The sequence below is a fragment of the Equus caballus genome, chromosome 9 (assembly GCF_041296265.1).
Source record: "Equus caballus isolate H_3958 breed thoroughbred chromosome 9, TB-T2T, whole genome shotgun sequence".
Taxonomy (NCBI): Eukaryota; Metazoa; Chordata; class Mammalia; order Perissodactyla; family Equidae; genus Equus; species Equus caballus.
In genome coordinates, this window is record NC_091692.1 from 31,285,693 (window position 1) to 31,312,880 (window position 27,188).

The 27,188-nt window shown below is 36.7% G+C and overlaps 1 protein-coding gene across 5 annotated transcripts in view; it reads left to right on the forward strand.

The window, feature by feature from the left end:
* RB1CC1 (RB1 inducible coiled-coil 1) overlaps nt 1-27,188 on the forward strand; it is a 91,491-nt gene that overhangs the window by 2,328 nt on the left and 61,975 nt on the right. For 3 of the 5 annotated variants that reach the window (XM_001488471.7, XM_005613169.4, XM_070221544.1), the window contains exons 2-5: nt 22,736-22,850; nt 23,802-23,923; nt 25,185-25,311; nt 25,480-25,650. In XM_001488471.7, the coding sequence (XP_001488521.4) occupies nt 23,853-23,923; nt 25,185-25,311; nt 25,480-25,650 (369 nt within the window). In that variant the 5' untranslated portion in view covers nt 22,736-22,850; nt 23,802-23,852. Of the gene's footprint in view, nt 1-18,469; nt 18,517-19,086; nt 19,289-22,735; nt 22,851-23,801; nt 23,924-25,184; nt 25,312-25,479; nt 25,651-27,188 lie in introns of those variants that run through there. The other 2 variants (XM_070221546.1, XM_070221547.1) reach the window with 1 other exon arrangement.

A 27,188-nucleotide genomic window follows, 5' to 3' on the forward strand; every position in this document is an offset into this window, starting at 1 on the left:
ACAGGGAAGACAATGAAGCAGTACTTGTGTCTCTGAGAACATTTTTCTGGCCCTTGCGAACAGACACAAGGTCAGAATGCATGGCAGATTGACTTTTAGCAAATCACATTCATTGGAAAGGGCAGAAGACACAAGACGTTTGTTTTTGAAAAGCAACACTTTAGAACCTAAATTTTTATTATATAAGCTTGAGAGGAGCTCTTATTTGGCTTCTAATTTTGAGATTGCCTTTAAATTTTCACGCATTCAGCAAATGTTTGAGCACCTGCTATGTGCTGTACTTTGCAAGTGTATATAATTTATGGTTGTTTTTTGAAAAAGGAATGGCTAGTAAAATTTTCTCATTTGGGTAATGCTATTCTCTAACCCCAATTGAGCTTTTCTTTCATAGTACAAAAAATACTGACTCAAGAAACTCAAGTGAAAATCCAGCAGTCACTTTCTACACAGATTCATTCATACAGTTATTAGTTATTTATTTACCACAGACAGGCCACTGAACCAGTTACTACAAGCAATATGAGAAATTGTTCTTGCATTATAAAAGAAAGAAAATTGGAGTCGTGTGTAAAAATAATTATAATATGAGCGTTATTGGAAATTTGAAGGAAATTTATTGAAGGGATCTGGGCTTTTAAATATAGGAGGATATTTCTGGGAGAAGAAAAAGCATGATACCACATACAAATCACTTCACTTCTCTCTAATAAAAAGTCCTAGCCAACTCAACAAGTTTTGACAATTAATACAATAAATATTGTATACCTACCATGTACCAGGCATTGCTCTAGAAATGCTGGGGATTTGGCAGTGAACAAACGAAACCAAAATCCCTATACTCATTCAAGAAAAATATAGAGTAAGAGATACATGCTGGGGAGAAAAAATAAAGCAAAGAAGCGAGGAGATGAAGTATCCAGATTGGAGGGTTGAAACTTTAGATAAAGTGGCCGGGAAAGGCCTCACCGATGGGTAACTTGAGTAAAGACCTAAGAGAAGTGAGGAAGCTAGCTGTGTGACTATCTGGGGAAGGAACATTCTTGGCAGAAGGAGTAGTAAGTGCAAAGACTCTGAGATACTTGGCATATAAAAGTGAAAAGGTTACTGAGAGTGGACTGGCATGAATGAGGAGGAGAATAGTAGGAGAGTGTGGTGATAGTGACACCTCTACAGATATTCAGGCTTTTTGGGTCATAGTAAAGAAACTGTAATGTACTTTACCCTACATGTGCAAAGGCACAGAGGTTTGTTCCAGTAAACCCAGCAAAGCTGGAAATCAGCTTGGAGCTAGATTTTTTTGTTTTTTTGTGAAATGTTAATTAAACACCTGCAACATGCAGTTTTAGCTCTGACAACATGAACAATGAACAAGAGGAACTTTATATGTGTGATTTGTATATAAAGTTGTAGGAAATGGTGAACTGGTAGAAATTTTAAAGAAGATAAATTGCAAATGCAGACTGCTTTGAGATGCTGCAATAGATATAATGCTGGAGAAGCAGATTGTGGAGTGCTAGGCTGAAGATTTTGTACTTGCTGTCATAGATAAAAGTATGTAAATCTTAATTATCACATTTCTATGATTGTTTTTCCTTATTATGGACATAATAAACCTAGTTTCCCTGTAAACTCGACCTCTTGTCCAGGGTCCTGAGAGGATGGCATTTCTTTCCATCCCTCAGTGAAGTTGAGGTCCTGTTAAATTACTATTTGTAAGTATGGTATTTGAGTGCGTCTGGCACCCTTTCTTTCCCTGGTTAGTTTCTGCTTTCATACCTGCTTAGTGAGTGCCCTGAGGATTATGGAATGAAACTGCTCTCCCCCCCATGATTTTACTCTCTTTTGATTTCTCGTATTTTATTGGCTTGTAATTATGCTAAGAGAGGAAAATAATTGTGACCTTTTATTTTGTTGTTGGTTCAGCACTATCCACGTCATTTTTCCTTCATATTTCACACATAATAATTGGTTAGTAACTATCCAGAATATATGTTCAACTAATAGTCAAGTCAGTACCATACTGTTAATGTTTTCCTTTTTTTTTTTTTTTTTGAGGAAGATTAGCTGTGAGCTAACATCTGCCGCCAATCTTCCTTTTTTTGCTGAGGAAGACGGGCCCTGAGCTAACATCCGTGCCCATCTTCCTTTACTTTGTATGTGGGATGCCTGCTGCAGCATGGCTTGCCAAGCAGTGCCATGTCCGCACCCGGGATCCGAGCTGGCAAACCCCGGGCTGCCGAAGCGGAACGTGTGAGCTTATCCGCTGCGCCACTGGGCCAGCCCCTGTTAATGTTTTCATGGCTTTTTTAGCCATTACTCTGCAGTTTCCAGATATGCGCATCCTTTTTTGATATTGCTGTATGTTTATATATGGTCTTGTTTTAATAGATGAAGCTAATTCAACATTTGCTATGTAGATAAATTTGGTTTCATTTTTTTAACTCTTAATATGTATTATAAAATGAAATGTAGAAATAGAAAATTTTTGTTGTAATTGTGTGAGTTTTAAGAATTAGAAAAAACAATTCGCATTTAGAGGAAGTGTCACAACTTGATATTGCTATCCCTTAAAAATTATACCATGCACAGCCCTGGGTGTTGTATCTCGACTGGTGATAATACAGGAAAAATGGATGTGGCTTCCGTATTTGGTGTACTTTGGAGGCAGGAGAGTTATTTTTTAGTAGACTTGATTTAAATTCATTTTAATGGTTCTTTTGAGTTTCTGTTCAGCAGGAGCTCTCAAATGACATATATGAAAAAAAATTTAAATGCTGTTATACTTATGAAGTGAATTTTGTTTTAATGAATGAGACTAATTAGAAATGATAAAGTCTAATGATATACTCAATTGGAACAACTTTTTTTTAGACTGTTTATTTACTAATATTTCCAAATCCAAGTTATCTTTAAGTCATGCATTCTACATAAATTTTATGAATGGCAGGACACCAAAATAAGTAGTACATTTATATATACTGATATGGAAGGATTGCCATGTTATATTATTCAGCTCAAACAAGTTGCATAGCAGTATGAATGATATCTCGTTTTTATAAAACCAAACCATCTGTATATACACATGTACTTCCTGTATACATGGGGAAAAACCTGAAAGACATAGTCTAAACTTAAAAGTATTCCTGTTATCCCCATTCTTTTGGTGCTGTGCTTACATGAAGTTGCTTGTCTGGTTGTAGACAAGACATTCATTTAGGAGACCCAGAACCTTTATGGAAAGGTTCTCTTTGGCGGCAAATGAGGAAGATGGCTGACCTATTCTTCTTTCCTTCTTTTTTCTCTTGGCAGAGAAGGGTAGGATCAGATGCGAATAAATCTAATATGGAGATATTGAAGCCCAGCTTTTGGTCCCCAGGTAATCTAGACAGTCCATTTGTGGTGAACGTTATTTTCATTGATGCAGCACTCAGTGATCCCTCAATGAGGTTGAATTGCTGTGAACTGCAATTTGCAGAATTGCAAATAAGACAAAATTATTCCCAGTCCTTGTTATTTCTCTGCAAAGCTGTTGGTCCACCTTATCTAGTGTCTTCCAGATTTCATGTATTCTGCTAGATTTGAAAGCAACTTGAGGATATTTGTATTCCCAGCACCTAACACAGTGTCTGGCTTATTTTGGGTGTTCAACAAATGTAACGTGAGTAATGACTGAATGTGTTCAGTTTTGGAGATCAGAAATTGTCATTGGGGTTTTCCCCTTTGTTCTTTCTATATAAGGACACTAATTCTAAGTTTTGTGTAGATGAGACTAGGTGACAGTGAGCTGGAATGACTGACCTAATCATTAGGGTGGTAATCTCTCAAACAGGAAATTATAAATTAATCTCCAGTTGATAAATTGGATAGACAGTGTTTTCTGTGAGTATAGGAGATTGTTTCTCGTTCTTAGGAGCATGAAAGTTCAGTTGTAACACCCATCATGTCTGGGAATAAATGCAGTGGAATCAGTATTTAAAAAAAAAACTCTCTCCCTTTCCCCCTCATTTGTAGCTGACTATATCCCAGAAGGATCCTGGAGGAACAAGTGTCCTTTCATGATGTGAGATTTTTCCCCCCATGTAATTCATACTGTCTTATATAGCTAGTTAAGAGTTCTATAAGTTCAGAGGTGAGGGAAAGAATACCGTGGGCCACCTGTGGTTAGGGAAGACGTCCCAGAGTGCTAATAGAACCATACTTTTGGACCATACTTGGATGAGTAAAATTCAGATATGCAGAAATAGGAGGCGATTTTATCTGGCAAGACTATGTAAAGTGATAATGTAGGTTTCATGTAGGGCAGTAGTTGGAGATACTTTTAGAAAGATAAACTGGGGTTAATTATAAAGTTCTTGAATATTGCAGTTTAAAGTTATACTTGCCATCATTTTTAAAGCTTTTGTTATGTTCCTTGCACTGTAAAGGAATCTGAACACATTATTGCTATCCCTCTCATCCACTCTGCGAAGGTATCATTTCAGTTTATAGATGGTAAACCGATGTGTAGAGGTTGTTTGAGTCCCGGTGGGAGAGATGGGATTCAAATGCTGGTAAATTCTTGCCCCAGAGTCTGCCATCTTAATGCTATTCTAGCTTTATGCCACAGTTGGCAAATTCACATGCTTAAAGGGGCAGGCACATAATGAAATTAAGTGAAACCATATGAGTACTGAACCAGATACTGCACTGAGGTCATAGGAGAGGTAGCTGCGAAGAAACAAACAACAAAGCATAGTGGGCCATTGGTTTGTGAACTGCTGTAGGCAACGGTGAGGCTCTAGGGAAGATACTTCAGGAGGGAAGCAGCCTAACTACAGTGGTTGTAACTGGTAGGAGTGTTCAGGAAGAGTTGGAACAGGATGGAGACTTAAAGGCAGCGAGAAGAGTTTCCAGGCTCTAAAATAAGGGTTATGTCATTGGAAAATGAGGGGTTGGATTATACAGGAAAAAATGGTTAGAATTTAGCTAGAAATAACGGAAGTCTTGAGTAACAAGAGAATGATAGTTTTGTTTACAGAAGAAGTTAGGGAATAGTTTTAACGGAAAAGCACTGAATTGAAATTTAGGCATGTTGAGTTTGAGGTAACTGATTTCTGATTGGAGATATTTAGCATCAAAGTGCTAGTCCTGAGTTGAGGACAGGTAGGGATTAGTTAAGAACAGTAACTGATGTTGGTATTGCACTTTAGTTTGCATAACTCTTCTGTGTGTGTGTAGATTCCTCTTTCCATCCTCACAACAACCCTGTGAGATAGGTAGTTTCTTTCCTTTTTGTGATCTAAATAATTTAAGTTATATGAGGTCAATCAGGGTCACACAGTCAGTAGTGGAGACAGGAATTGAATATAGGTCTTCCGATTCCAAATCTCATGTTCTTTTCAGAGTTCTATTCTCCCCCTTGTGTGTACATAAAGAGCACAATTGGAGAACTAAATATGAATGACCATTTAGGGAAGAATGTAGAGTGGGGAGGCAGATCTTCATTGGGACCTCATATTGGAGGCTAGAATACGGACAGTAGATGGAGATCATTGTTTTGCTTTTTTAGTTGAACCAGCTCTTCTAGGGCAGCATATTCAGGGTCTTTTTCTGCAATGCATACAGTGTTGTCTTTTTTCTTTTTCAAAATGGAAACAAGTATTTTTCCCCCTGATTCTACATGTGATTTTAAGGAGACCAGAGAAAGTAAAAGTCTCGCATGCAGAGATAGCCATTGTTAAAAAGATTGATGTTAAATTTTCACTTGTTAGTGCTTGTATATACATCCCTCTGCATTAGTTAATAAAATCCACAAACAGAATCATATGATACATTCTGTAACTTGCTTTTCTTAGTGAATAATAAATATATCATTAATCAATATGTATAGATCTGGGAAATATTTGTAAAAGTCTGTCACATTTTATAGTTGTACCATAATTTATTTGACCAACACCTATTGACAGTCAGTTTTCTAATTTTTCATTTTTAAAAATAATGGTGTAATGGAAATCATTGGATATGTACTTTTGTGCGCTTGTCTGTTATTTGTTTTGAGTACATTTCCAGAGGTAGAATTTCTAGTTTGCACATTTTAAATTTTGGCACGTATAGCCAGAATAAATCTCCTTAAAAGCTGTACCAATTTATATTCTTGTTAAAATGGTGCCAGTGTGCTCAGTTATCTTGTCAACATTTTGTATTCATTTTAATCATTACTAATAATAATCTGAAAGGTAAAAATGGTATTTCAGGTAGACTTTATTTTTCTGCATGCTGTGGATAGCCATTTGTCATAATACTATTGCTTGAACAATTATCTTTTCCTCCGATTTGAAATTCTGCTATTATTGTGTATCTGTGTATATACATATAAAGATATGTGTGGATTTGTTCTGTTCCATATGTTAACTGTCTATTAATGGGCCAGAATCCCGGTTTCAATTACTTTTATAGTATGCTTGACATGTTCTGATAAATGTTCTTTTCCTACAGTGTCTCCCTGTATGTATAATAGGCATTTCATAATTATTATCTCAATGGACAGAAACTAAAGAGTGTTTAAGCAAAGGGCCAGGTAATAGTTTTAAGTAAATCTTGTGTCACTTGTTGTAAATCATTGGTTTCTAGCTGGAACTCAATTTCACATATCCTTTTTTGTGTTTTTTTGGAATGACATCTTGTTTATGTGAATTCTTGTTCATTCCTTCCCAATATGACTTTGCACATTATGCATACCTCTTTATAATATATTACATTATATTGTCGTATTCATTTTATGTGATTAAGCTCTTTGATGGCAGATAGCATGTACTTTTTATTGTTTTAATCTTTGGTGACTGGCACATGAAATAAAGTAGAACTGGGCTTAATGTATAATTTGACTATATAGCATTTTATAGAAGTTTGGAGGAATCAGCCAGTGTACCCCTTTCAATTTTTAGATGAAGAAACTGAGAGTTGGAGAGATTAGGTAACTTGCTCTCAAGGTCACAGAAGTAAAAATGTGAAGCTAGAACTGAAGACCGCATCTCTTTTACTTCTGTTCAGTTATTTTTTTTCTTCTTAAAGACTGGCACCTGAGCTAACATCTCATCTGGAAACATCTGTTTTCAATCTTTTTTTTTTTTCCTCCTTCTTCTCCCCAAAGCCCTCCAATACATAGTTGTATATTCTAGTTGTGAGTGCCTCTGGTTGTTGTTCAAGTATTTTTTATTTCAGGGTGACCAAATAGGTGCTTGGTTACTAATGTCCCTTTTTGCTGAATTTTTTTTTTTTTTAAAGATTTTTTATTTTTTTCCTTTTTCTCCCCAAAGCCCCCCAGTACATAGTTGTATATTCTTCGCTGTGGGTCCTTCTAGTTGTGGCATGTGGGACGCTGCCTCAGCTTGGTTTGATGAGCAGTGCCATGTCCGCGCCCAGGATTCGAAACAACGAACCACTGGGCTGCCTGCAGCGGAGCGTGTGAACTTAACCACTCGGCCACGGGGCCAGCCCCTTACTGAATGTTTTTAACAGTTGCATACAAAGGAGAGAATTCAGCTTTGTTGAATCATCTTTTGATAGCGAGCTTATAGGAATATGTAAATAAATTATACATTCTTATAAATAGAGACAATATTCCTGTGGATTCTCTTTGAGCCTTTTTTTCCCCCCTGATTTCAGTTTTGGTTCTTGTTCTAGTCCTTATCTATGGCCTTGACCTCAATTATTGACTGTCCAATGTTTACATGGTATGTCAGGTACTGTGGTGTTTGGAAGAAAGGTGTAAGATGCGACCAAATTTTCTCTAGCCGTTTACAATACAGTTTGAGCAATGTAAGGCATTTAGCACATGGGGAAAAAAGTATGGCAGGATATTTATTTAGTGTTCTGGATAGAAACACTATTATTTAATTAGTTAAAGTTTAATGTATGGGTTTTAAATGCTTAAGGAAGATCCTTGACAGACAGTAGATTGGTGAATACTTTTTTTTTTTGAGGAAGAGTGGCCCTGAGCTAACTACCGCCAATCCTCCTCTTTTTGCTGAGGAAGACTGGCCCTGAGCTAACACCCATGCCCATCTTCCTCTACTTTTTATACGTGGGATGCCTACCACAACATGGCTTTTGCCAAGCAGTGTCATGTTCGCACCTGGGATCCGAACCGGTGAACCCCAGCGGGAGAAGCAGAACGTGCGAACTTAACTGCTGCGCCACGGAGCCGGCCCCATGTGAATACTTTTTGACGGATATTTGTGACTTCTTGGTTACAAAATGGAAGCAATGAAATGACATAAGTAAAGCCTTGGTCTTTAGGCTTATTCGTCTCTCATCAGGAGATCAGTTTAAATGGTGTAGAGCCTCATGTAATGAAGTGTAGAAGGGCACTGCTGGAGTGTTAGTCTGAGGAATTTAAATGATTGAGTAAATGTTATGAAGCATTTTTAGTTTTGGGAGAAGTAAAGTGACATTAAAATAAGACCTAAGATTATTTAGTTGGTGGTGTCCTCCAAGATGATTTGAGATGAAATCTGTAGGTAGGACCAGCTCAGTTAGGTTATTGTCAGAATTCAGGTATGCAGTAGTAAACACTGAATTAGATAGCTTAATGGGAATAAAGTGGAAGAGAGGGGTACTTAGTGACTGGGTAGATCTGGGACCAGGGAGTACTTACTTACGTATGATGTATGAAACCAAGTTGATTACATTGGTGAAACCAAAGAGGCCAGCAAGAGAAATAGTTTGGGAAGGAAGAAATGTTTAAGGTACAGAGGATTATTACTATTTGTTTGTTTTAATTAAAAAGCTTTGGAATACGTTGCTAATAAAGAAACTACCAAAAATTAGCTCCTTGGATGTGATCTCTCTCTCAGTTACCATTTTGAACTCTGGTTTGTCATTTTCTTACTGCTAGTAGTATCCTAAGAGTACTTCTCCTTGTGAAAGGCTATTATTCACTCAGTAGATGCTGTTGAGTACTTTGTGTTATATCACAGAGTTACTTCCCGTCCCTAGGTAACATTTTGGAGTTATTTACTGTTAAGTTGGCATTGTGCTGAATAAGTTCTTGTGCATGGATTATTTTACTTGTTTTCCACGAAGCCATACGAGGCAAGTATTATTAACATCCTAATTTTACAGATTAGGAAATAGAAATTTAGGCAGATGTGCACTAATGAAGAAGGTTTTTTGTGTGTGTGTTTTTGTGAGGAAGATTTGCCCTGAGCTAACATCTGTGCCAGTCTTCCCCTACTTTGTATGTGGGATGCCTCCACAGCCTGGCTGATGAGTGGAGTAGGTCTGCACCCGGGATCTGAACCTGCAAACCCTGGGCTGCCAAAGTGGAGCACATGGAACTTTAACCACTCGGCCACAGGCCTGGCCCCAAGAAGTTTTTTTTTAACTCTACATTTTTTTTTTTTTTAACTTGATAATAAAGCCATGTGGCTCATGCATTGGCTGCAGAAGATGTAATTCAATAAAATTTTATAACTGAGACTACACAAAATTGCTCTTAATGTAGGCCTTATGACATTTTTTTTAAATAAGAGAATTTAAAATAGTAGCATGAATAAATATATTTTGTTCTTTCTGTTACCCACTTAGAGCATTTAATTAATTTAATAAACCATACTTTTCAGTTAGAATCTGCCCAGAACTCTTACTTTGCTTACACAAAAATTTCTAATTTCCATTCCTTATTGTGTCCAATGTGCAAAATATTAAAAAAAAAATGTTAAAGGTAGCAATAAAATCTTTCTGGTACCAAACAAACCTATCTTTCTGTGAGAGTAAAGGAACTCCTTTCTCAGTTACTGTTTATTTCACATCTGGCTCTTTGAATTGTTATTTACATTTTGTTACTCCCTTAAGACTGTACAGCTCTTCAAGACAGAGACTCAGTTTTGTCTCTTTCCCTAAATAGATGGCTTGAGTGCCTTATACATAAAATTTATCTTATAGAATCTTGAATGGGTGGATACTTTGGGTGTCCTCCAGATCAGCTTTCCTCTCAGTGCAATTACAAGTCCAGGGGAACTCTTAACTCAGAAGTAAATTTCATTTTTCATTTCTATGGTGATTTTTGCTGAAAAATTAAGCCTGTAGTTTGAGAAGAAGAAAGCCTTGAATATCCTTTACACTTTATATTGATTAGGTATTGGTGCAAAATGGAAGTTTGATTTGTATGTTTCTATGTATACTCTCTTACTTGTAGGAAGTTGTGATTTTCATTGTATTTACAAGTTATTAATTACTGTTCCTTTATTTAGTAAAGCATAATGTTTATGCCTTGCCATGGATACAAGGTGGTCATAGAGTCTGTATGTATTAGACATTATTTGTATATTCTGCTCATTTTCATGGATTGGCTGCAAGTATGATAGGCTGAGAGATGATATGATATGCTGGATCCAGACTTATTTAACAACACTTTGATGATTGGCTTTGACAAACTAAGGAGAAAAATATTCTTAGCTCTTTCTTACCGCAGTGAAAGACTGCTTTCAGAAACTGTTTCAATAACTTCTTTCCATCAACATGAGAAAAGATGACCAATATGTGAGAAGAAAAATTAAACTTTTGTCCACCGTGACTGGCAGGAGGTGAGGCACCTAATTTCTAATATCATGTGGCTCTTGTATAGGCATTACCAGTAGTTAGGTTTCAGAGTAGACATGTTCTTTACAGCAGCTCTTTAAAGAAAATAGCTCCTAACATTGATCAAAAAAATAAGATAAAAAACTCCAAAATCAGGTTATTGACAGAACTTCTAGCTATATCATTATATGGTTTTGAGCAGAGAAATGCCATGCTGTGACTTATGTTTTAAAATTATGCAGTCCAAATATAGCCTGGTGTTGTAATAGGAAGTAGTTGAACATGAGTGGATGAATTCGTAAATAAAATGCCTAGGGAAAATTGCCTTCTGATAATTTTTCTCCTGGTTGTATGTGCTCAGTTACTTCATAGCTTAGCTAAATCACAGGGAGAAGCACTTTTAGAGACTGTCTGGAAAAAAAATACATACACACATACAGAGTACATACACAAAAACTAGGCATAGAATAATGAGCCTCTGTAACAGTTCTTTTGTTTCACTAGTTATCATCTCATGGCCAGTCTTGTTTCAATAACACCTCCCTCCGCTTCCCCTTTTCTCACTACTTTGGTCCTGTAAATTTTGAAGAACAGATATGCCCACAATAACGCTGCAAGGAAGATGTTATCTCTGCTTTTGAAATGAGAAAATTGAATCTTACAGAGTGTAAGTTACTTCTCTCAAATCACCCAGGTTGTAAATGGCATAATAGGAATTTAAACAAGATCTGTTAAACTCTTCGTTTATAAAAGTCAATTATTTTTCCTTTACTTTAGATGAGATTATAGCCGGGAAAGTGGTGTATTCTGGCAGCAGCTAGTTGTTTTACTAGATTGTTACTAATTCTAGTACCCAGAGGTACTTATTTTTGCTGTTTTGGCATATTTTTTCCTCTAATCTTTTTTTCCTCTGCTTTCTTTTTACATATATTTGATCATATTGCATGTACATACTGTTTTTACTCAACATTGTAAGCCTTATTAAAAATTATTCCCTATCCTACCTTACCATGTGAATAGATGAATGAGTAGCCAGGTATTATTATAAGTAGTGAAATATCCTGTATCTACTTCAACTATATTTCAAATTACTTCCTTAAGATGATTTTTATGGTAGAATTACTGGGTTAAGAGAGATGTGTGTTTATAAAACTTTTGCTTACCTACCCCGTGAACACCAATTCCTTTCCAGAAAGGTCATAATTATTTACAGTATATTCCCACCCATAATATATGAATGTTGAATATGATTATTAAAATGTCTTATAGAAATTTGCAAACATATACAAAAGTAGAAAATTGTAGTGAACCTAGTCTTTCTATCCCATGTGCTATAATAGTTACCAGTTTTTGCTGAGCTTATCTATCTCCCTGCCCAACTAATCTTTTCCTCCCTCTCCTTCGTTTGTTTTTGCTGTACTATTTTAAAACATCTCAAATATGATTTTCCACATTAATTTTTCAGAATTCATTATTTCATAACTAAATGCCATTATCTTCCCACCCCCAAAAGGAATAGTAATTCTCCAGTATAATCTAATACCCAGTTCATATTTAGGTTTCCACCTTTATTTCAAAAATGTCTTTGTACAGTAGTTTGATTCAGGATCCAAACAGGTTCACACATTACATTTGGTTATTATGCCTCTTACATCTCCTTTAATAGAATTCTTCCTCCCTTTTCTTTTTAAAGCTTTTTGTTAAAGAAACTAGGTCAGTGTTCTATAGAATGCTCATTTCTGAATTTAGCTGATTGTTTTCTTATAATATTGTTTGTTTTTTCTTTATACCCTATATTACCTATAAACTGGGGACTGCAGGTAGATGTAGACACTTGATTAAATTTAGATACGGGGTTTTTTTTTGGTGGGAATAGGAGCAAGAGTACTTTATAGATGGGCTGTGTACTTCCTCTTGAAATGTATAAAGAGACATATCAGTAGCAGAGTGACAAGTGATCAGTGTGTTCATGTTTGTAAGCCTAATGTATCTGTCAGATTTCTCGTAATTATTTTAATGTCTATTCATGTCTAGATCTGCTATTTCATTGCAAAATGGTCATCTTCTATATTCCGTTTGTAGTGTTAGCTGGAGTTTTTCTATAAAAAAGGACATTTCTTCATCAAATATCAGTTATCTGGAAGTGTCGTTCATTTAGGTGAGAGACAGTAAGTGCTTAATTTTTTTCCTTTTTGTTGATGCTCAAACTGTCCTATCTTAGTCAGTGCAAGCCCCTTCAAGTTGATTTCTTTGCCCTTTTTGATGTACTCTCATTAGTCTTTGACAGCTTCTGAGCTTTATGGCACATTAACATGTTCCAGACTTATGTGATTGGTACATTTTGTACTTTAGACCTTTGGAATCAACCACTTCTCTAAAAATTCCTTTTAGAAACCACAATGTGGGTGTGCAGTGATTTTAGTCAACTTTATAGTTAGATAAGTCCCCACAAGACTACTCTCACTTCTGATACCAGCCACAAGTTTGGTGGTGCCCAGTACCACACTTACTTCAGACTTGCTGCTTACAAATTCCCCAAACCACCTTCAGGTTCAAGAATTCACTAGAAAAGCTCACAGAACTCAGGAAAGTGCTATACTTTACTATTATAATTTTATTATAGCAAATGGATACAAATTAAAATTAAAAGGAGGCAAAGGAAGATATGCATAGAGCAGGGTCTGGAAGGGTTCTAAATGTAGCGCTCCTGGTCATACTCTCCCATGGAGTCACAGACAGCATTACCTCCTCTTCACCAGCATGTGTGGTGATTCAGAGTATTGCTAAGGGGAGCTTGCTTGAGTCTTTGGTGTCCAGAGTCTTTAATTGGGGCTCCATCAGCTAATGTCCCTGTAGCTGACCTGTAGTCTCTAGCTCTTCCTGGAGGTCAAACTAATGTCTTTAGTCTCCATTTCCTCTGGAGATCGGAATTGATCCTGGGTGTCCCAAATCCCCCAACATAGATCACATTGTTAGACTGTCCTAAAGCCCCCAAACAAGCAAAGACGCCTGTCAGGCAGGACATTCCAGGACCCTAAAGTTCACCTCCCAGTAGTCAAAAGCAAAGGCCAGACCTCTCTTTGGATAAGGTTAATTCTTTACTGCACAGGGTGCTGTGGGTGCTTACTGCTGTAGGATTGTGACTGCATTTTTTCCAATGGGGCTATGGAATATGTATTTTATGGAAAGACAAAAATTCCTCATTTACAATAACATCTCTAAAGTAGTTTTTTACTTTAGATATTGTATCTCTTTTTCTCTTAGGCTGAAAAGGTTGGAATCTCAGATTGGAAATCTTGCTTGTTTGATAGGTAAAAAATAATGTCTTTTGGGGCCAGCCTGGTGGTGCAGCGGTTCATCACACATTCTGCTTTGGCGGCCCAGGGTTCACCAGTTCGGATCCTGGGTGGAGACTCACACACCACTTACCAAGCCATGCTGTGGCAGGCGTTCCACATATAAAGTAGAGGAAGATGGGCATGGATGCTAGCTCAGGGCCAGTCTTCCTCAGCAAAAGAGGAGATTGATGGCAGATGTTAGCTCAGGGCTGATCTTCCTTAAAAAAAAAAATAAGTAAATAAAAACATCTTTTTTAGATTTGTATTTCTTTGATTACTGAAGAGGTTTCATATGTTTTCCATGTTTAACTGTTTGAATTACTTCTCATGCACTTTGCCTGTTTATCTATTGTGGATCTTTGTGATTTTCTTACTAATTCATAGGAACTCTTATTTAAAGACTATTAACCCTTAATCATTTGTTGTAGCACTGTCCCATTTAACAGTTTTGAGGAGAAAGTAAAGTCACAACTTTTGATCCTCAAATTAAGTGATGGGGCAGGTAATGGAAAGATTCATCTTTTTTTTTTTTTTTTCGTTTTCTGCCCTTTCCCCTCTTCTGTAAGTCAGAAAACCAGTCATTTCTGTGATCCATCCTGAGTCCTATCGTCTGTTAGAAAGGAAGGTCAGAAATTGGGCCTGTCTCTTGCAGGGCTTCCTGTCTGCCGCTGTTGCTCTCATTTCCATGCATGTTACTGTTGCAAACAACATGTGTTCACCATGGGGCTTCAGTCCTTGAGTGTAAGATGCATGGTAGTAACTGAGGTATGTGCAGCTCTTACTGAATTGGCTACAGTTGCTCAAACATGAGAGCAGAAGCTGGCAGACATTCTCTGTGAAGGACCAGATAGTTAAGTATTTAGACTTTGCTGGTTAAGAGGCAAAATTGAGGCTATGTAGGTGCTTATGGAACAAGAGAAAAGAACTCCTGCCCTGCTCTGTGCCATTTTTTCAGAATGGGCCACCCAGGGTGGTGAGCGTGAGACTTTCTTTGGATCCGTCAGGACCACCTGAGGGGTATGGACCCAGCAAGCTGAGGGTGGAGGCCAAGGCAGTAAGTTTTACTTTCCTCCCAGAAACTCCCAGATCCTGAGTTGCCTTCTCTTCTCTGAAAGACTGGCAGGAAGTCAAGTGACCTGCTGGGTCTCACACTCCAGGTTTGTGATTCTACTCCTTGCTGCCAACAGTAGGAGCAGAGTCCCCAGTGTGTAGCTGTCCTCCATTGTGTACCCTGGGTAGCAAAAGGCAGCACTGGGAGGGAAGTGGGTCTCTTTGACTCCAACACCTGTCCCTTGGAACAGTGCCCACACAGCCTGCAGGCTGCAGAACAAAGGAGGCCCCTGTCATTGTTTCACACTCAGCCATGTTCTTCTTGGCTACCATAGGTAAATTCTCCTCTATACATTTCTTTAGCTACGAAGTTTTCAGAGAATTCCACAGTGCAAACATGACCAGGGTATGGAGGAATTTTCAGTCTTTGCTACATGCCAAGAATCATCTTATCTATGGACCCAAGGAAATCTTGTTCTCCCAGAACCTAGGTCCATGCCAATTCTTGGATGGTGACTTTCTTTTCCTTTGAAAACCTTACCATATCACATTTCCAAGTGTTCTGCCATGCCACACCCCCCTTACTTAATCTTGAAAGTTTTTCTGTATTGTATTTAGAAAAATGGTAAAATTGGTGGGGGGAAAAAGTAGTATTGGGATTTCTAAAGGAACAGTAAAATGAGCAAGTCATAGAATGTATTTACTACATGTGTTTTAGTAGTACATTCATGTTCTTCTTTCCTCTTTATCCAGCCGTGGACTTTAACTCTGGTTGTACTACTTTCTTGCTACATGACTTTGGGGAATAATTGAACTTTTCTGAGCCACAGTTTTGTCATTTGATTGATAGGGATAATACTAACTTTTCTCACAGTAGGAATTGTGGGGTTATCATGTACCTGGTACAGTCTAGTTTATGTTTCCAATTAATGGTAGCTGTTATTAAGCTAACAATATCCATATTTCTAAAAATAAAACATAGAAAAATGCAAGCATATATTTTGGAATTGTTTTTAAAAATAAATGCATTTTTGTAGCTATTTCTGGAAGTAGATATGGAGTTTGTGTATAATATAAAATTTTCACATTGCTCACTACGGTGTAAGCTCCATGAGAGAAGGCAATTTTATCATATTGTTTTCTCTTATTCCCGAAGCTGAGAAAATGCCTAGGATGTACTAGAATCTCAGGTGATATTTTTATTGAATGGGTGTTGTAAACTGACCTGGGTTCAAACCCCTGGATCTTTTATACTAGGTTTTTGCCTTTAGGCAAGTCGAGTAGCCTCTGCATCTTTTTCCTCATCTGCAAAGGGTAACATAATAATATGGATATCTTACATGGTATGAAAAATAAGTGGAGTAATGCATATAAAACTACTGAGCATAATGACTGTCATGTAATGAATCATCAATAAGTGTTAGCAATGATTATTTTATGTGCCATATACTTAGGACATGTGGAATAAATAAAAGTATTTTATGGTCATGGAAGCCATAACCTGACGTTTACTCACAGACCACCAACACTAATAGACCCATGGGGAAATCCTGACTGATCCTACTGGTTAGATTTTCCTCTGTGCTATTCTAGGGTAGGCCCTTGGTGGTAGCCAACAGTAAATGAGGATGTAGAGAGTGAAGATTCAGAAGGAGGCTTCTGGTTAAGGCTGCCAGTTTGATGGCTGTAAACAATTGATAATGGATAAAAACGTGGGATGTCATATCAGGGTAGGTCAGGAGTTGCTTCTCAAAGTGATATCATTAACATCACTTAGGCACTGTTAAAAATGAACTTAATGACAAATGGTAGTATCAGGTCTGCCTATACAGTGGAGTCAAATTTAACCTTCGTTCTAGAGCCACTGCAATCAAAACTATCCTTGCAATTGTTTTCACTGTTCATGAAGTATACAGACTAATTCTCAAGTAAATTTTATTCAGTCACCTTTTTTTCTCAACCTTGTTAATGATTGTGGTTTCTTAGGTTGAGTTGTTTCTTAGGGTGAAGACCAGATTAAGAGATTGGTGTTTGTTTACAGGCACATGGTAGCTGCTACAGCTTGTCAGAGTTTCCCTCATTCACTGTGAGTATTATGGAAGAGGAGAATGGCACTGAGGTCATCTTTACTCTTTAATAATTTCTAATGCCTCTGATAGAGTGAGAGTGATATTGCCCCCAGATCATGAAAAGAAAAAGACTGATGAAGTGTTCCACAGTGAAGGAAATTGATTCAGTTTTAACAACAAAATGCAATATATGATCCTGAATTGGATCCTGGGTTGGGAAAAAAACTTTAAAGGATATTATTGAGGCAATAATTTGAGTATGGACTATGGATTAGATAATATTTTATCAGTTAATTTTCAAGATTTGATAAATGTACTTTGGTTATGTATGAGGAAATCCTTGCTGTTGGGAAATACACGTTCTGAAGTATTTATGGATAAGGAGACATTCTGTCTGCAAATTACTCCCAAATAGTTCAGAAAAAAATGTATCTAATATCTGTATCTATACCTATCTATTATTAAAAAACAAAATTCAGCTGAGTATATTGGAAGATCTAATAAGCCTTATTAAACAATTCATGAATCGGGCAGCATCTTATCTGGCAGGCAGAGAGACACTCAGGGGTTATACAAATGGAATGCTTTTATAGAAAGGAGAGTGGGACAAGGAAGTCATCAGCAGGAGAAAAATGAAAGTTCATTGAAGGAAAGTTAGTTCAGATGACGATGCCTTTGCTTGGCTGAGCTGCGGCATTTCTATTTGCGGCATTTCTATTGACTGGGCTTGTTGCTGTGAAGGAAGAAAATCTTCCTCCTGCTGGGGTAGTAAAGTAGTTGCTTTTCCTGATTGGGAGTGCAAGTTATGTCTCTTCCTGTTCGGTCTGTAATTGACACTTCTTCCTGTTTGGGGTAATTGACTGATGAGTGGTAGAGTGTGAGAGCTCCCTCTACAGGCCTTCCCAATTCCAATTTTACTTCAGGTTTCCTTTATTAATTTTCATGCTACCTATATATTTATCTAAAGAGAGTGAGAGAAGAGCATGCATGGAGCATGAACTGGCCCAAGTGATAAAGCAAATGGAGTAGAATGTACACAGTTGGTGAATCTGGGTAAAAGGTATGAGGGAGTTCTTTGTACGATTTTTGTAACTTTTCTCTAAGTGTGAAATTATATCAAAACAGAAAGTAAACAATATTTAAAAGGAAACAAAAGAAAAAACTTAGAACAATATAGTGATGATTATTATAAAGTTTTTATGTTTAGTCTCACAAAAATGTTGTCTCCCTATACTGCTTTAGCCTACCTTGGCAGGACAGACCTTTTCTCATGCCTGTGACCCCATTTATATGTAACCCACATAGAGGCCTACTTTGATCATGCACATCTAAAGTACGTCCTTCGTCCTACTCACTCTTCTTTCGTTGCCATTTATCCCAACTTATATCATGTTTGCTTTCTTTTTGTTTAATATCTTTTTTTCCTTCAAGACTGTAAATTCCATCAGGGCAAAGATCTGTTTTGTTCACAGAAGACCCAGTCCTGGCACATACACTCAGTAAGTTTTTCTTGGGTTTGGCTGAATGAATGAATTAACGAATCATCTCTACCACAAATATTCTTTCCATTTTAGTCACCATACTTTAGCTACCTAAACTTTCAGAAAACAAGGTGGCTCCTTTTAATCTGTAAGATAAAGTCTGTACTTTTGGATTTGGCATTCAGTGACTTTTATGAATTCACTCCTTCATTCATCAAACCTTTATTGAACACAGCCATATGATTCCCTGCTTGTTGCTTTAGCTTTCTCTCTTGCCAACATCTTTCATATCTGCATACCTTTCCTAGGGCTGCACCCTTTGGCTACTCTTCTCTTGTCAGTCTAAGTGTGCCTTTCATAATTTGCCTCTCATTCTCTGTGCACTTCTTAGAAAGTATCACATTTATGATAATTCTGCCTACTTTTTCTGGCCATAGATATTACCTTTTTTCCATCACTTTCGTATCTTCAATACCTAGCACCTGAGTGTACAAAGTCTATGTTTATTGAGTGCTTGTCTTAGGCATTATATTGGGGGTGTTATATGTATATTGTCTTGCTTAATCTTTTTTTTTTTTTTTGAGGAAGATTAGCCCTGAGCTAACTACTGCCAGTCCTCCTCTTTTTTGCTGAGGAAGCCTGGTCCTGAGCTAACATCCGTGCCCATCTTCCTCTACTTTATATGTGGGACGCCTACGACAGCATGGTATGCCAAGTGGTGCCATGTCTGCACCCGGGATCTGAACCAGCGAACCGTGGGCCGCCAAAGCGGAACGTGCAAACTTAACCGGTGCGCCACCGGGCCAGCCCATCTTGCTTAATCTTTAAGCTTACCTTATAAGTTAAGGGTTTCATTTTTTCTGCTAATTAAGTTTCATAGTAGTCCTGGAACTATGTTGATCTTGTTTACTGTTACATTCCATGTCTAACATAGTGTATGGTACATAGTAGGCAATCAATGAATGAAGTTCAAATTCACTAATAATCAAAGACAATATTTAAATATAAAATAATGAAATAATATTACCATTTAAAAATATGATATTGGCAAGGATATAGTGACCTTGTTGACTGTGTGCATTGCCTAAGAAGTTTAAATTGGTAAAAGAATCAACTCTGATAGCTGTAAAATATTTGAATGCTTTGGTCCAGCAATTTACTTCTAGGAATCTACTTTATGGAAATAATCCTAAATGTAAGAGAAAAATGTGTGCCTGTGAGGTTAAAAAACAAAAACCTGAGAGATAGTAAGTAAATAAATTATAATGAATTCACAAGTTGGAATGCTTTTTGCCCATCAATATTGATATTTATGAAGCATTTGTAATAATGTGGAAAGATGATTATTAAGTGAAGGATAAGTAAATATGTAAGTTAAGGTATGCTGGATACTGCCCTAGTATGAAATTCTCAAACTTTTAGTGACTTTTTACGTGGGTTTTTCTGTGTTACACTATAAGCCCTACAGAGGTTGGCAGGGGACTTTGCTTATTGTACCCCCCCAGGAACCCAGCTTTGTCACTTGGAGGCTCTGATAATCAGCTCTTTATTTATCACCTTAATCTGTTGACTTTCTAGACACTTTCCCTCACCTATGAAAAGATTTGGTACTAATCTGTACTGTAACAGGAACATATATCTTAGTATATGGTAATTAGGTGGGACTTCAGTATCTGTTTAGTTGGTCCAAGCCATTGGGGCTGCATTTGTAGAGTGTCTCCATCACCCATAAATGGTAGTGATGGGGTAGATGTGTTGGTGATGGTTGAAATAGAACCTTGCTTATTGTTGCGGAGATAATGACCTTCTAAAATCTAGGGATTTTCCTTTGAGAACAAGCTGAAGAAATCCTGTGGTAAACGTCAATCATGTGACTTCTTAGCAGTCTTCACAAGGGTATAGGATAATCCTTTACTGGTGTAGGATTATTCATTCATATTATTTAGAAAATATTTTAGAGGTATTTCCCAAGAACGCGTAGTTCTTGCTTTAAAGAAGCTTGCTATTCAATAGAGGTGAGATATATGAAAAGAAATATCACAATATATGCAAGCATAGAAACACACGTAGAGTACATAGCTAATGATGTGATTGTGTGATTAAATCTGTGGAAGAAAATTTGTGTGGGGGGAGTAGGGCAGGGGGAAGGAGTGATAATAGCAGGCAGAGGAAGGAGCAGTCTAAGCAGGGAGAACAGCCCTGATGAAGGCTGAGAGACTTTTAAATGGTTTGTTTGGGTCAGTTTAAGCAATGTGGTATTTGGGAGTGGAAACTCGGAGAGTGGTGGGGAGGATGAGGGTGGGAAGTTGTGGTGGAGAGGAAGAAGCCATATAATGTTTGCTGTCTTATTGGATGTTATCGTAGTGGTAAAAGGCATGAGAAGATGAAATGGGACTGCCTGGGTTTGAATCCACACTCGTTAACCTATGACATTACTTAAGTCCATAATTCTTAGTTGCCTTATCTATAAAATGAAGATGATAATATTATCTATCTTAAAGGATTCTTGTGAGGATCAAATGAAAGCATTTCATTTAATAAAGCATTTACAACAGTTGCCTGGAATATAGTAATACTCATAAATGGTAGCTGCTGCTGTAAAAATCATTATGATCATGATTAGTTTTAAGCAGCAGAAAAACTTGATCAGCCTGACGTTTAGAACGGGCTCTTTGAAGGCAGTGTGGATGGTGGTAGACTAGAGATAGAGGAGTTATGGAGCCGGTTGGGAAGCTTTCGTAAAAATCTAGAGAGAATGAGGGCCTGATTTAAGATAGTAGCAATAAGAATAGGGGTAGCTAGTCAATAGGTATTTGTTAGAATTGACCGGACATAAATAATTGCTCATGTTTATGTATGTGAGGAAGACAAAAGAGCCAGGATTGCACTTGAGAGACTGGGTGAATGTAGAGTCCATCAGCAAAGAGAAACAAAAATGAAAAGGGAATAGGTTTAGCAGGGCAGAGAAGATAAGGAGCTCAGCTTTAGAAACAGTAATAATGAAATGCATAAAGGAAATCAGTTTGGGTTTGTTAGTTTGAGAGGGATTGGATAGATAACTCAGATCTACAGAGAGATTTAGGCTAGGTTTGGGAGTCAGCAGTCAACAGTGGTGGTAGCTGTAGCCATGCGAGTAGGTGAGCTACTATACAAGGGTGAATTGGGAAGGTTGAGCTCCCACCCAAACACTGGAGAGTTGGCAGAGGAGGAAGAGCCCAAGAAGGGGGGTGCTGGGGTTGTTTATTGAATGCTTATTATCTGCTGTGCACCATGTTAGTACATTAACATTTTTTCTCACTTAATTCTCATAATACCCCTGTGATGTGGAGTACTATATTATCTATTGCTGAGTAAGAAATTACCACAATCTTAGCTGTTTAAAATAGCATGAATGTGTTATTTCACAGTTTCTGGGCATGGTTTGGCTGAGGCCTCTGCTTCAACGTCTTTCACAAGACTGTAGTGAAGGTGTAGGCCAGGGCTGGGGTCTTGTCTGAGGCTCAACAAGAATGATCTTCCAAGCTTACCGGTGGTTGTCAAGATTCACTTCCTTGCAGGTTGTCATACTGAGGTCCTCAGATTCTTGCCACCTGTTGCCCAGAGGCCAACTTCAGTTTCTTGCCATGTGAGCCTCTCCATATGTCAGCTTTATCAAAGCTGGCAAGGGTGGGAGTCAGCTGGCAAGATGAAAGTTGTAATCTTGAGTAGCAGTCTTGTAAGTGACATTCCATCACCTTTGCTGTATTTCATTGGTTAAAAACAGATCACAGGCCTTATCCACACCCAAGAGAGGTTGGGATTTCACTAGAATGTGGGTACCTGGAGGTAGAGGGGCTGTCTGCTTTGGTGCCATTTTTATTCCTGTTTTACAAGAGAAGAAACTGAAATACTTAAGTAACTTGCCCAAGATCATATATAAGTAATGGGGCCAGAATTAAACCCAGGCAGTCTGACTCCACAGCCTGGGCTCTTTTGTACCATTACATTTTAAGGACTGAAAATGGCTAAGGGGTTTGGCAGTGTTAGAGTTCTTTGGGGACTTTTGTTTGATGTCTTTTTAATGGAGCGGTGTAGGTCTAAGTCATATGCTTGTGGTTTCAGTGAATGTGCAGGTAGGAAAAGACACTGGGTAGAGATTATTCTTTCAGAAGATAATTTTAAAAGGAAGAGAACATTGACCATATCTTCTCACATATTGAATTATTTCTCTCTATAATCACAAATTTTTCTTTTCTAGCTCACTGAGTTTAACCAGTAATGCCATTCAGTTGCCAATGTCAAGCAAAGAAAACATAAGCCAGTTTTAGTCTACTTTTTAAGAAAAGTGGTAGTCCTTTTCACAGTGCCTGACGGTAAGTCCCAGTTCCTACCATGATAAGAGTTTTTGATCTAACGCATTTAAAATAATGCTTTTGGAAACATTAATTTTAACACTTTATTTACTTTTTTCTTCTTAAGCTGATGCTTAAGAGCATGAAGAGCTTAAAGAAAGGTGTCTACTAGTTTCTGGGAATTTATTTATTATGTCTTTCGTCACTTTCATTAATCTTTGAGATTTTACCTCCAGTTGTTAAAAGTAAAATGCTAGATCTTGAAATCTGTCCCTTTCTTTTATAGATGGGAAAGCTTTATTTTATGTGTTAGATTTTGACTTGGACAACTAGTTAATGGCAGAGCTGTTTTAAGTTTTCTGATTTCCAGACCTCTGCGCTTTCTACTGTTGCATAAGGTGATATAGCTATTAGGGCCAGGGTTTCTGATATGGAGCATTTCTAACTCAGTATGGAGGAAGAACTCAGATTAAGAGACAGCTGGTGGAAGGAATTGGGACTCTTTTCCCCTGACTTGGAAGTAGTGGCTACTCTTAGTCACTGTTAGTAAATTAAACCTCAAGACTTTACTGTTTTGTTTTGTTTTTTTTTTACCGTTTTAAGGAAGAGGTTGGGGAAGAACTTTTGGAGTTAGGAAGCTGTTTGAACAAATTTTTTATTTTTCTTTTTCTTCGTAATGTTGAGGGTTACATTGGACAGTGTGAAATGTAGACGTAACTTTTGTTCTAACTCCTGGCCTCTTTCTTCCTTAAATCAAATTATTTTTTCATAGTAGAATAGTTACACTTTTTACTAATCTCATTACTATTTATTTTTTTAAGCCCAAATTTACCGGTTTGTCCAGTTAACCATCAAAACCTATTTTGATTTTTTGTTCTTTGTATAGTCTACATTGCTGTGTCTTATATGAGGGTATTTGTATTTGTAGTTGTGTTTGTAAAATTGACCACTTTTCTTGTCTGTTTCTTTTAGTAACTGTATCAGAGTGTGAGGTATAAGCTCACAGAATCCAGAGAAATCATCATGAAGTTATATGTATTTCTGGTTAACACGGGAACTACCCTGACATTTGACACTGAACTTACAGTGCAAACGTGAGCAGTATTTCATTTATTCTCATCAGTTTTGCATTTTGTACATGCATAAAGTTAACAAACTACTTGATTTTGAGAAAGTGATTCCTTTGTTAAATAGGAGTAGCAATATGGCAAGTCTTTTTTCCTAGCATATTATATATACAATTGTCATCTTTCTCTAAAATGCTAAAGTTAAATTCATTAAGTTGTGCTTTGTTCTGTTTGCTTGAATATATTGTTCACAATCAACAAACTTACCCACAAATAGATAAACTTATTTCAAACTAAAGCTATCAAATAACAGTAAGTTTTTGTAGCTGATTCCTATTCCAAGTTTCATAGGACATTGCTAAGGAAATTATTGCTAGCTAGATAAAGCAGCGTGTTTATCAGTCTCATGTTTTTTGGTCATTTGTTTTTATCCTCTTGTATGAATAAAGTTAATAGCGTTTGTTTTGTTTGTTAAGGAAAGAATAAAATCAGTTTAATATTTATAGTCAAATCAGTGAGATTCATGTCTGATAATTCTCCAGCTTTGCACGGGTTTCAAATATTTGACCAGTGAATACCCTCTTATATTTGTGAAAAGTGTGGAGAGGTCTCAGGGGAAAGAGGATATATTTTGAGAACAAACAGAAAGGAACAAGAAGTAGCACATATTTCCAAACCTGCTTATATTTTTATAATGACCATAATAGCAAAGACTTGATAACAATACAGAACAAATGAATCTGACGCTGAAGACGTTATAAACAATTTGTAGAATATATAATCTAAGTTTTAAAAATAGAATTATGAAATTATTTTCTTTTTTTAAAGTTCTAGCTTTTATAAAATACAATTTATCTGTTAAAGGAATAATGTTTTAGGAAAAGAAAGCAATTTTCATATAGTTTAGACTGAACGTATTTTGTGTAATGTGATGTGGAGATTTTAACACACATCCCATGTTCTGAGGATTTTAACAGACCTGATGCTAATTTCAGCATATTCCTTTGCTGTGTTATATAAAGAGGACAAAAATAAATGTGTCTACTGCCTGTATTTCATAGACTCACTTTTAGCTGTGGCACATGGGTGATTTATTCACCTAAGATCCACCAGTTGATTATGGAATCGAATTCCAAAAACAGGAAGCTTACGTTTTTTACTGCTTTTGGGGGGGATATTTTAGAATGAAATTCATTTATCTATCGTATTTTTATATAGTGCTACTTTGATAATAAAGTTTGTCATTGGGCAAATGTAAATAACTGATGTTTTTGCCTTTTTAAAAAAGTGTGGCAGACCTGAAGCATGCCATTCATACCAAATACAAGATTGCTATTCAGCACCAGGTGCTGGTGGTCAATGGAGGAGAATGCATGGCGGCAGATCGGAGAGTGTGCACCTACAGTGCTGGGACGGTAGGTGTCCAAGGGCCCTTTCATGTAAATGTGCTCCAACCTCACATCAGAGAGGGAATTGAGAACTCAACATTTGAAGTAATATTTATCTGTTTTATATATTGAGGGCAGTGTACATGTTCAGTATTTGTAACATTTTCAGTTTTTTTTGCATTTTTGCTTCTGTAGGACACAAATCCAATTTTTCTTTTTAACAAAGAAATGATCTTATGTGATCGTCCACCTGCTATTCCTAAAACTACCTTTTCAACAGAAAATGAAATGGAAATAAAAGTCGAAGAGTCTCTTATGATGCCTGCAGTTTTTCACACTGTTGCTTCAAGGACACAACTTGCAGTGGTAAGATATAAACAATTATTTTTTGAGATTATAATACTTACTTACATCTAGTACAATTTAAAATTAAAAATTGGTGTATTTAACAAAATGATGTCTTATTCATACACTCGTTAATATTTTCATGAAGCTTTAGCCTATTAGGTGTCAGTGAACAATCCAAAAAATAGATTACTCCTAAAAACATTCAGATCTAAATAGCAAAATAGTATAAATTACAGAGGAAGCACACCAAAAACATGAAAAATAACAAACTTTTTTGAAAATTTATTTTACAGTTATGTCTAGTTTTTACATTTCAGGCCCATATATTTTTAGTCATTCTACAATTGCTAACAATTACAAGATCCTACAGTGGTGGAACAGCTGTCTTAACCATGATTCGTTCAACTTTTCTACATGATGGTATGCAGATAATGACTTTTGAACATTTCTTTTATCGATAAAGTACCTGTGTTAGAATAGACATAGACAAAGAGAGCTTAAATAACTCTAAAAGTTTGATTCTTTTTCACATATCCATATTTAGATCCTGGAGGAGAACCAAGTTTCTTTCCAATACATACCTCTTGTATTGCTCTTGCAATCCCTATGGATTGTTTCCTAGTCATTTGGTTTTACTTTTTGACTTGCTAATACTTTACTGTAATACCGGCTCTAAGATACCAGTAGTAGGACGCATTTTGCTTTTAGACATCAGAAAATGTTACCCTGTAGAATCAACCAAATAACAGTATTTACCTTTTATAAAAATAAACAAATTAATAAAAATAAATTATTTAGTGTTAACATTTACTTTTCTTAGTAAATCTCTTAGCAGTTTGTTTTAATGTAGTATATACATTTGTGAATCTGCCCCATTTTCCACATATGATACAACAAAGAAAGAGAATAACCTCGTCTTTCTGGAACATATTTAATAAGCATTAAAGAGTCCAGAAATGTTTTGAGAAACAAAATTATTTTTTAAAAAAACACAAATTCTGTAAACTGAATTTGTATAGTAGAGCTCTTTAAGATTTGTTTTCTGGTTATTAACAAAATAAGAATATTAGTGTACAAATAAACTAATAAAAGTTTAGGTTACACAATTGCATGCCATGCAGAACACATGAACTTTTGATTTGGTTGAAAAATATGGATACTACGTGCTAATCGAAAAATATAATATTAGGTGCAAAATTAAAGGAGAACCAAGTAGGATATATATAGTTTTTAAGTGATTAGAGAAAAATCAAAAAAAACAAATAAAACTTAATTGAACAAAGACCTCATATTAAAATGCATTATATTAAAAAGATTAAAAAATTAGATGAGGGGGCTGGCCCCGTGGCCGAGTGGTTAAGTTCGCGCGCTCCGCTGCAGGCGGCCCAGTGTTTCGTTGGTTCGAATCCTGGGCGCGGACATGGCACTGCTCATCAGACCACGCTGAGGCAGCGTCCCACATGCCACAACTAGAAGGACCCACAACGAAGAATATACAACTATGTACTGGGGGGCTTTGGGAAGAAAAAGGAAAAAAATAAAAAATCTTAAAAAAA